Source organism: Theropithecus gelada, chromosome 7b, assembly GCF_003255815.1.
Source record: "Theropithecus gelada isolate Dixy chromosome 7b, Tgel_1.0, whole genome shotgun sequence".
Lineage (NCBI taxonomy): Eukaryota > Metazoa > Chordata > Mammalia > Primates > Cercopithecidae > Theropithecus > Theropithecus gelada.
In genome coordinates this window covers 38633440-38644288 of record NC_037675.1, presented here as the reverse complement: position 1 = coordinate 38644288, position 10849 = coordinate 38633440, and the positions used below count along the sequence as shown (strand labels likewise).

Genomic DNA, 10849 nt, shown 5'->3' with positions numbered 1-10849 from the left:
TATTCACTAAAAATGATATTTCTCTTCAATATTTTATTGCTATAATTTTATTTTATATCTAAATAGTTTTGAAAGATTCCTAAGGTGCCTAACAAATTTGTTCATATTGACATTTATCTTTATTAAATTTGTTAAGGAAGTCAGACAGTTTGACAGTGAACTTAATCTGTTTCCTTACTGCAGTAAATTTTATACTGCATATCTAGTACACTGTCTTCAGGATTGTACATTTATACATTTGATTAAGATCGATGTATAAGAATTGCATTGAACTATGTATAGGATTTGCAATAGGGGATTTTATTTGAATACAAAGTAAATATATATTTTAGACATTTGGGCTTGTGCATTAAAATACATCTTTGTTAATAATCAGATAGTCCAGAAATTGGTGGCTTCTAAAATACTAGCATACACCAAAACTATATTTAGAAGACAATTAGATTAAAAATTAAGCATATAAAGACTTCTGCAAAGGAATATCATTATATACAATATTTTAATGATTCTCAAAAACACACATTTATCATTGTCAAATTCTATTTATGAAGTCCTACATTAAATAATTCAACTTTTAGAAGTTTAACTTAACTTACACTAAAACATGTAATAAAAAAGTTTTTTTTTTCTAATTTCAGTATATATGCTGCCGAAGCGAGCACAAGAAAACCTTTTCAAAAAAGATTATTCTAGTAAAAGGATTACAAAAAATTTGGTAACTTGAGATGCTCTTCTGGAACGTATGCTGCTAGTTTAAATGTGCAAGCTCCAACTTAACAAATGCTTAAAATATTTGAGTTTTTAAAACAGTGCCAAAACAAACCACATCTTTTCTAGAGATGACATATTTAGCTAAGCACAAGCAAAATAAATCTCTCAACCATTCCATGTATTTGTTTAAAAGCCTAAGAAACCACGTGCATTTCCAATAAAACATGAACAAAATACTGAAATCACTGGAGCCTAACAGTTCATTTATAAATGATTTTTTAAAAAGGTAAATGTATCAGTGTGTGTGCATGCATATATATGTAAAATATGAATAGATAGGTTAGCTGTAAATACTAGTTACCAACAACACAATAAAATCAGTAAAAAATGTGGGTTCCAAACACATCATATGTGAAAAGACAAAAATGTATGAGCCATGGCTATTTCATCATACAATGCCTTATTAATCACAACTATTTGAAAATAGAAACTTTAAAAATAATTGTGATCTTTAAGAATAGTACATATAAAATGTTTTTCTATGAAACTATATTCAATATCAAAAGTATACACTTTAATATTCTAGCTTTTTAATAAAATAAACTAATTATATAAATAAGTGACCTGATAAGATGATAGGACTGAGTTTATTTGAATAAGGAAATATACAAAGGATCAACTTTATCATTGAAAAAATAAGCAAAATATTTTATTCCATAAAGTATTTAAAATACATTAATAATTTCTAACTTATTTATAAAATTTTAAATTCTCATATATTAATAATTAATAACTTTGCTTTAACTGCTTATACCTTGCTTATAACCAATAACTTTGCTTATAACTGGTTTTAGCTCTAAATTGTTCTAGGAGATACAGCAAGGCTTGAAGTTTAGACCACCATGTTATAAAACTAAGCTGACAGGTTTTAGCATCAGGCCAAATTAAAAATAGTACAAAGAGACTCATGATATGTTTTATTAGGAATGAATTGTCACAATATTCCTAATTAGTGAAGGCTGAGGCAAAGCATACTGCCACTATAATACCACAGAGAGGTGGTAATAATGTGATGCTGTTTACACATGCAATTCACATTATTGTACTTCATTGAAAGAAATGTGTACAATCTTTTGATTACTAAGGAATTCGTATGTAGTATGTGAAAGAAATGGTACTATAACAACATAAATTGCAAGAGTTAAAATCTTTACTTTGAAATTTTTTTCTTACAGAGAGATTTACAGACTCATAGTTACATGGAATGTGGTTATAAGATCTTAGTTCCAGGTCCCAGCCAGTCCTTGGCAAATTTCAAGACTTACTGAGTCTGTTTCCTCATCTGTAGAATGAATATAATAATAATTATAATGACAGTAATACTAAAATTATCATCATCATCATTATTATATGGGTTATATATAATTTATTATTATTATGATTGTTGATAGGATCAAATGAAAAGAAAAACAGATGTAAAACGACTTTGTAAATCAAGTGCTACAAATGTTAGTATTAGCATTTCTGCCTTTCCTCTAAGTTACTTATTTTTACAAGAAGAAGTAAATTCTCATGTTACTATAGGATTTAGTAGATGATGTATAAAACAAACTCAAAGCAACATTTCTCAGCAGTGTGGAATACTTCTAAAGTTGCATTATTGTTGAATATATAGAGAACCTATCTTCAGTAGGCAAGGCTATTCATTCATACAGAAAAAATATATAAAGACCATCTGACACACTGTTGATGGACACTTTTTAGTGTAAGAAATTAAGATAATATTTGGCTGTAATACTTTGAACTTGAAATTTTGTAGACAACTCATTTTCAAGAGGATGTGATATTTTTGGGAGATTACCTATACTGAACAACAGTGGATGTTACAATTATTTTGCAAATTTAACTTTATAATATCATATTCCATAAAAGTTCCACATCTTAATTATAGGAATTGGTTATTCTAATTTGATCATTTAAGTGTAGAAATATTTGTTTGGAAATCGTGAAATGTCTTTATACTATATTTTGTGTCTTCTAAAAACTCAGACAAAATAACTCAAGAAAAGTTCATCTGTTTTCAGGATTAAACTGAAAATTCAAGTTTACTTGTGACTTATTTTAAGTGAGATCAGGAATGGACTATTTTGTGACAAAAACTTTCTCATTACTTACCTGCACCTCCCAGATGACTTTAAAGATGCTCTTTCTTCACATAGGGAGCTGTTACACATTTCAAATAGAGCCCAGAGACAAAAACTGCATGCATGACTAAATCATTACATATTTCTCTATTATAGAGTCATTGGTCTATGAGAGGATATAATTATCTTTAGGACTATAGAGCAAATTAAATTAGTTTGTTTTAACCTCTGTTGTCCCTTATTTTCTAATTCTCATAGTTAAAAAAGGTACTTCAATGGATACAGATTTAATAAGGAAGAAATAGAGTTTGTTAGTACTATGATTCTTTTGTCACCTATGACAAAGTAGCTTACATTTTCCTGTGGAGTAAAACAAAATTCAAATGGATAATCTACTATAGTATATGAAAGAATGGTGCAATAAATTGTCCTGAATGTACTTATCCTGTAAATAGGCAATGGTAGATAATTTAGCCCAATCTTAAAGATGAATTAAGAATATATAGACTTAGAAAAAAATTTTACTTGCCTACAAAATTTTCACTAATTAAATCGCGACTTGTCTATTTCATTCTGTTCCAGGCACAGTCATTTCCTCTTGGTCTTTCATCTGTCTCATCTAAAAATATGAAAGTATTTTCTCTATAGCTAATTACATAAAAATCTCAGTTCTATTCATAACTTTATATGACTGCTATGCTGTAATGATCTTATTTCTGAAATAAAATAAAAAGCAGGTAACCTCAACCAAATGGCAAGTTTACTTTTTTCTGAATTCTTATATTTCTACATTATAATTTTATTGTATATTATGTATTAGATCCCCCTCCTCCACAACAAAAATCAAATGGCAATTAAAAAAAGATAAACAATAAGAATACTTAACAGGTTTGATGGTCTCTGTTCTTTTAAGACAGAGGCATGCTAATTTTCAAGCAAAAATGACAGAGATTTATAGCTTAAGTAGAATTTAGATAATTATTCAGACCCAACATTAAAAAATACTGACAATGTGAATTTATAAGTACACATTAACAGTCTGCTCTTTTTATTGAAACAGTTTGCATTATTTACAGTGAAACAAAAATCATGCCTTGATGAATGTAATTTTAATATATCCATCTCTTATTAAACAAATTATACATTTAATTCATGGCATCTATATTTAATATCTTTTAATACTGACAAAGATTACATACATGCATTGAAGGAAGACTACACACTCATGTTTAGGCCTCTCTCATCAGTTAAGAAATATTGAAAAATGCATGTATTTGAAGTTTTGACCTAACACAGTGGATTAAAGCTTAGACAATATTTACTTTGCTGCACTTTGATTCAGAAAGGGCCACATGTGAAGATATGATACTAACCAACTTTAACATGTTTCTATAATGATCTCTCAGTAAAAAGATTTATATTAAAGATATTGAGATATAAAATAGTTACAAAATAAGCTGTAACCTTATAGCTACCCATTGGTAAAAGTCTGTAGTTAATATATTTGGATAAATAACTCAAGTCAGCAGCAAAGTGGTTAAACATTTGTGATTTGATTTTATCTCAGCTTGGAATGTGGTTGGAGTGTCCCACTTCTAACAACTGTTTGCTAAGTTAAGGCTTTAGTGTTTACACAGTGTTGAATGAAGCAGCCTGGTCACCAGATGTGATCGCTTCCCCAGACTGTCGTTTTTTTTCAATCAGATCACTGTCCTCATGGTCCCGGTTCCAACCTTCTTTCTCAGTACATCCACCAGCCTTTCCAACCTAAGTTGGGGTTGCGATGGGGGTGAGAAGGGGGAAAAAAAGGGCAATTATTGTTAAGAATGTCCTGGCTGATAAAGGACAGTATTTGCCTGTGACCGAGCAGTCCTCACAGTCATGTTAAGAAACAAAGCATTACTGTGAAAGACACTGCTACAGAGTGCCAAGTATCTGAGGTTTCAAAAACCAGCAATGACACAAACTTTAACCCAGATCCTTGAATTATGTCAGCATTAGATGCCACACAAAGTGGCATCTAATAAGATACTTACTTCAATGCATTTACCTACTTGTATTAAGGTTGTGAATGAATCATTTACTATGCAATGACAGGATCACATATTAAATGTAGAATAAACTGATTTTTACCTAAGAAAAGCACATATTTCAAAACAGAAATACCAGCAATGTTTCACTTGTTACTTAGCTAGATAAGTGATTCACTGGTAGGTATACTGTGTAACTTCTATGAGGTACTAAATTCCCATCTTTTCATAGAATCAGCTGATAAAAATAAAGCCAGAAATTATGTGGCTAGGTGGAAGAAATTTCAAGTTACAGTAGAATGGAAATAATTTAAATATACATAATGATTTGATACTAAGAAAACCAGACTTTTTGTTCTAATTAAAAAACAAGTTTCTATTTCTGAGTAGCATAAATACACTGGAAATTACCTACATAGACTTTTTCGTCAAAGAAAATGATTTTTTTTGGTTGATTAAAAACTAGTCAATTAAATCGAAAAGAGAGTCAAAAGTTCAGAAGTCCATTCTGCAGTGTTCTTAGACTACTCTATGAGCGGGAGGTCACATTCACGTGGATCAGTGAGAGTTTTGCTTGACAAAAGATGATAGAATCAGACCATTAATTGGTGTTCTTCTTTTATTTTCTTTACTGAAAGCATAAAACCTCAACCAAAAATCTTGCTTGATGTTATACACACAGAAATCTTCCTTATAAGTAAATATCATGCCTAGCAGTTTTCATATACACAATCTTTCTCTCTCAAAGACTGGTAAGCGGCACAGTCTAGTCTGCTTCACAGTTTGCCTCATTTATATGGATCCATGCATGAGGGTCCTCTGCAAATAAACACAGCACAGAGCTAGACACGAAAGGAATGAGGGTATTCTTAGTGTCATATATGCTGGGTTAGAAGATTTGGAAGTTTCAGTAAGGAATGGACAAATCAACTGCATATAATGCTGAAAACTAGCTGAAGTTTATTGGATGATTTTGTATCTATCAAGAATTCTGTTAACAAAAAACAGGAAAATAAAACAAAATCATTCAGTACATCAAAAAACTTTGCTCTAAGAAACACAGTAATGATCTTAGAGTAAAAAGGCAAATCTTGTCTAAGTTCATTACTACAAACTTTTCTAAAATGCAAACTATACATAAATGTTGTATATCCACTAAAACAGTCTAGTGGTACAAATACCCGAACTAGAAGAGTCATTAGAAAATTCACTGTATTCTCAGATTAGTCTGCAATACTTGAACCTTCCCTAGTGGTTAAAAACTAGTGCTAACTTATACACTCTGAATATTATGACTCATAGGACTACATGAATCCTTTAAGGCAATATTTAATTAACTTGAGTTGTGGATGAGGGGAAAGAAAAATGTATGAATTACAGAATTACACAATGAAATTTTAAGTTTATTGTTAAAATCTGATAGTAACTTGAAATAACCATTAAACAGCTCCCAGCAGAAATCATTATAAGACATTAGTAGCACTTCTTTGCATATATTGTTAAAAGCCAGAAAATATTACTTGCAAACTGGCTAAATGTATCCCTTCTCCATAATATAACTTATACTACTAACTAGTGAAAAAACCTTCTTCACAATATAAAAGCTCTATTTTGTCTAGTTATTATTATTGTTACTATAAATTCAGAATCAGTGGAATCCCAAATTACTGAGATGAATCTGTGTTGTGCTTCTTCTGGCTTCTCCTTTACAGACAGGCTCATCTTACTTTTGTTTCCTTTTTCTACATTAGGACATCTTTCCATTTAGAACTCTTATATCTTGTTAAGGTAAGAGATTAGGAGGAAATACTTAAATATCATGTTTTGCAATGTCTTCATTATATTTCAACAATTACCAGATCAACTACATTCTCAATTTATCCAGGTCAAATGATTTATGAAAATCTGCTCTCAGAAATGAGAAAAATGTCACTTACTTAGTTTTGTGAAAGCTTACTGACTTCTGTAGCACAATGAAGCACCTATTCCTTCCTGTAAGGAATGGAATACACCTGCCAAACATGGGCTGTGCCAACAGGAAGGTAGACGTGTGTGTCTGTTGAAGCACCTTGCAGGATTTGCCTGCAGGCTATTCTTACTATCCAAATCAATAATGTCCTTAAAAAATTATGTAGCTCACTAAAATAGGCTCCAGATGCTTTAAATATTACTCCATGATATCTTCCCAACATCTTCATGAAACACGAAAAGGGCTAGAGCTAGGATTAGGATTTCTCCATTTTAAATATGAAGAAACTGAAGAACAGACAAGTAAACCCTTATACAAGATTGTGAGGTAAAACAGTGATAAACCTGGGCCTGGTTTCCTTGTTTTTTGTGCAGAGCTATTTCCATTAGGGTTTGAGTTACTATAGACCTACAGATTTCACATTACAGGTTAATGAACTATTTGTCTTAGTAGCATCATTAAAAAATTTTCCTCAAGTTATTCAGTTTATCTGAGGACATATTTGCTGGTGTGTTTCATCTGGTATTCTAGTAACAACATGTTATAAGAAATTAAATTACAACCACAGAACATACATTCTTCTCATCTATACAAAAAACATATTCTAAGATCAACCACACGCTTGGTCATAAAACAAGTCCTCATAAATTAAAAAAATAAAATCATACCAAGCACACTCTCAGACTATAGTGCACTAAAAATATAAATCAATAACAAGAAGATCACTCAAAACTACACAAATACATGGAAATTAAACAGTTTCCTCCTGAATAACTCCTGGGTGAATATCAAAATTGAGGCAGAATCAGAACATTCTTTGAAATGAATAAAAACAGGTATACAAATTACTAAAGTCTCTGGGATGCAGCTAAAGCAGTGTTGAGAGGAAAGTTTATAGTGCTAAATGTCTTCATCAAGTAGTTGTGAAAATCTCAAATTAACAATCTAACTGCATCTAAAGGAACTAGAAAGAAAAGAATAAATCAATCCCAAAGTTAGTAGAAGAAAATAAATAACTAAAATTAGATAAGAACTAAATGAAGTTGAGATGCAAAAACCCATACAAAAGATCAATGAAACCAATTTTTCAGAAAAATAAAGAAGACTGATAGACTGCTAGCTAGATTAATAAAAGAAAAAAAGAGAGACGATCAAAATAAGTACACTCAGAAATGACGAAGATGACATTACAACTAATCCCACAGAAATATAAAAAATCATCAAAGAATACTATGAACAACTCTATGCAGAAATTAGAAAATCTATAGGAATAGACAAATCAGATGAATCAGTAATAAAAGATCTACTAACAACAACAACAACAACAAAAACAAAAGCACTGGACTGGATGGACGCACAGCTGAATTCTACGAGACATACACAGAAGAACTGGTACCAGTCCTACTGGAAACTATTCCAAACAATTGAGGAAGAGGAGCTCTTCCTTAACTTATTCTATGAAGCCAGCAATAGCCTGATATGAAAATTTGGTAGACACACATGAAAAAAGAAAACTGCAGGCCAATATCCCTGATGAACTAAGACATAAAAAATCCTCTACAAACTATTAACAATCTGAATCCAGTAGCACATTAAAAAGTCAATACACCATGACCAAGTAAGCTTTGTTCTGGGATGCAAGGCTGGTTCAACATATGCAAATCAATAAATGTGACTTGCCACATAAACAAGCCACAATGACTTTTGCACCAACCTATAGGAATTACCATCAGATTACAAAACCAAAGTATATAGGGGGGTAATTTGATAAGAGCCATATAGCTAATGGGTTTTGAAACTGAGACATGATGCTAGGTCTAACTACCGTGTTCCTGATTGCTCCAATTTGCCACAATGCTTCCAAAAGTATAGAGACTTTTAAGGCTTATTCCTGAATTTTTGTGGCTTGAATTACTCTTATTGACTAGGTAATTTATTGCAAAGGGATAGGAAGGAGTAAAAGCAGAACAAATTCCTCATCATTAATTGAATTGTACCAAAGTAAATATCTCATTGTAGATTCCCTTTTTGAAAATAATTTTTGTATTTGCCAATGTGAGAATAGGAAAATTCTTATTGGTTACTTTCTTTCCAGAAAAAAGCATTCCTATTACTTAGGCAATGAAGTTGGCTTTTTGTTTATTTTTCCTTTCCAAGAGGAAAAAACCAGGGAAATCCAAGAGAGGCAAATAACAATTATCCTTCCAGCAGAGGAGACAAAGTCACCAAAAATGCTGCACCTAGGGTTTGCCATTAGTATTCAAGATCTTGCCCCCTTTCAATCAGAAGGATGAGAAGACTTTCAATATGATTTTTGTTTCTTTTATCACTATGGTTGTTGTTTTGTTGGTATTTTTAATGTTGATGTATTTTATCATCCTTTCTTTACATTTTGCTCCCTTGATGACACTTAAATGCTCATGACTTCCAAATTTAGACCCCTTTCTCAAAATTCTCTTCTGCATTTTAGACTCACTTATCCAACTGCCTTCAAGGTATCTCCTCTTGCTTATACTGTTGGCATATGATACTCAGTATATTTAAAACAAAACTATTTTAATTCTTATGCATGTTTCAGTATTTCTTGTCTTGATTAATGTTGCTATCCATTCACTCACTCGATCTTTCAGCTAAAATATTTAAGAAAAACTTGGTATGTTATTTATTTTATTCTTTACTTCAATTTGAACCTGTGAAAACTTTGTGATGAAACTGCTGATGTAGACAGTGGAACACAATGAAAGGGTTTTAACTCATCTAGTAACATAATTTGCATTTTAGAAAGTTCATATTGCCAATACTGCAGAGATGGGATGAAGGCGGGTTGACCTGTAAGTCAGAAGACCACATAGCCTTTTATTCAAAAAATACCTTAGTGAGCATAATGGTATGAATGTACTTACTACCATTAAACTATACACTTAAAGTGGTTAAGTTGATAAATTTATGCTATGACATTTTACCACAATTTAAAAATATGTCAGGCCAGGCAAGGTGGCTCACACCTGCAATCCCATCACTTTGGGAGGCCAAGGTGGGCGCATCACTTGAGGTCAGGAGTTCGAGACCAGCCTAGCCAACACGGTGAGACCCTGTCTCTACTAAAAATTTAAAAATTAGCCAGGTGTGGTGGCACATGCTTGTAATCCCAGCTACTCGGGAGGCTGAGGCACAAGAATTGCTTGAACCTGGGAGGCAGAGGTTTCAGTGAACTGAGATCGCACCATTGCCCTCCTGCCTAGGCAACAGAGCAAGACTGTCTAAAAAAAAAATAAATAGGGGGGGCAGAGCAAGATGGCCGAATAAGAACAGCTCCAGTCTCCAACTCCCAGTGCCAGCGACACAGAAGACCGGTGATTTCTGCACTTTCAACTGAGGTACTGGGTTCATCTCACTGGGGAGTGCCAGACGATCCCTGCTGGTCAGCTGCTGCAGCCCGACCAGCGAGAGCTGAAGCAGGGCGAGGCATCCCCTCACCTGGGAAGCGCAAGGGGGAAGGGAATCCCTTTTCCTAGCCAGGGGAACTGAGACACACAACACCTGGAAAATCGGGTAACTCCCACCCCAATATTGCGCTTTAAGCAAACAGGCACACCAGGAGATCATATCCCACACCTGGCTGGGAGGGTCCCACGCCCACGGAGCCTCCCTCATTGCTAGCACAGCAGTCTGTGATCTACCGGCAAGGCAGCAGCGAGGCTGGGGGAGGGGCGCCCGCCATTGCTGAGGCTTAAGTAGGTAAACAAAGCTGCTGGGAAGCTCCAACTGGGTGGAGCTCACAGCAGCTCAAGGAAACCTGCCTGTCTCTGTAGACTCCACCTCTGGGGACAGGGCACAGCTACACAACAACAACAACAACAACAACAACAAAAAAGCAGCAGAAACCTCTGCAGACGCAAACGACTCTGTCTGACAGCTTTGAAGAGAGCAGTGGATCTCCCAACACAGAGGTTGAGATCTGAGAAGGGACAGACTGCCTGCTCAAGTGGGTCCCT

At 33.4% G+C, this 10849-nt stretch overlaps 1 protein-coding gene across 2 annotated transcripts in view; it reads right to left on the bottom strand.

Moving 5' to 3' along the window:
* Positions 1-279: 279 nt before the first annotated feature.
* MIPOL1 (mirror-image polydactyly 1) overlaps positions 280-10849 on the bottom strand; it is a 401247-nt gene continuing 390677 nt past the window's right edge. The window contains exon 14 of one of the 2 annotated variants that reach the window (XM_025392166.1): positions 280-4622. In XM_025392166.1, coding sequence (XP_025247951.1) covers positions 4556-4622 — 67 coding nt within the window. In that variant the 3' untranslated portion in view covers positions 280-4555. The remainder of the gene's footprint in view (positions 4623-10849) is intronic. The other variant, XM_025392167.1, reaches the window with a different exon arrangement.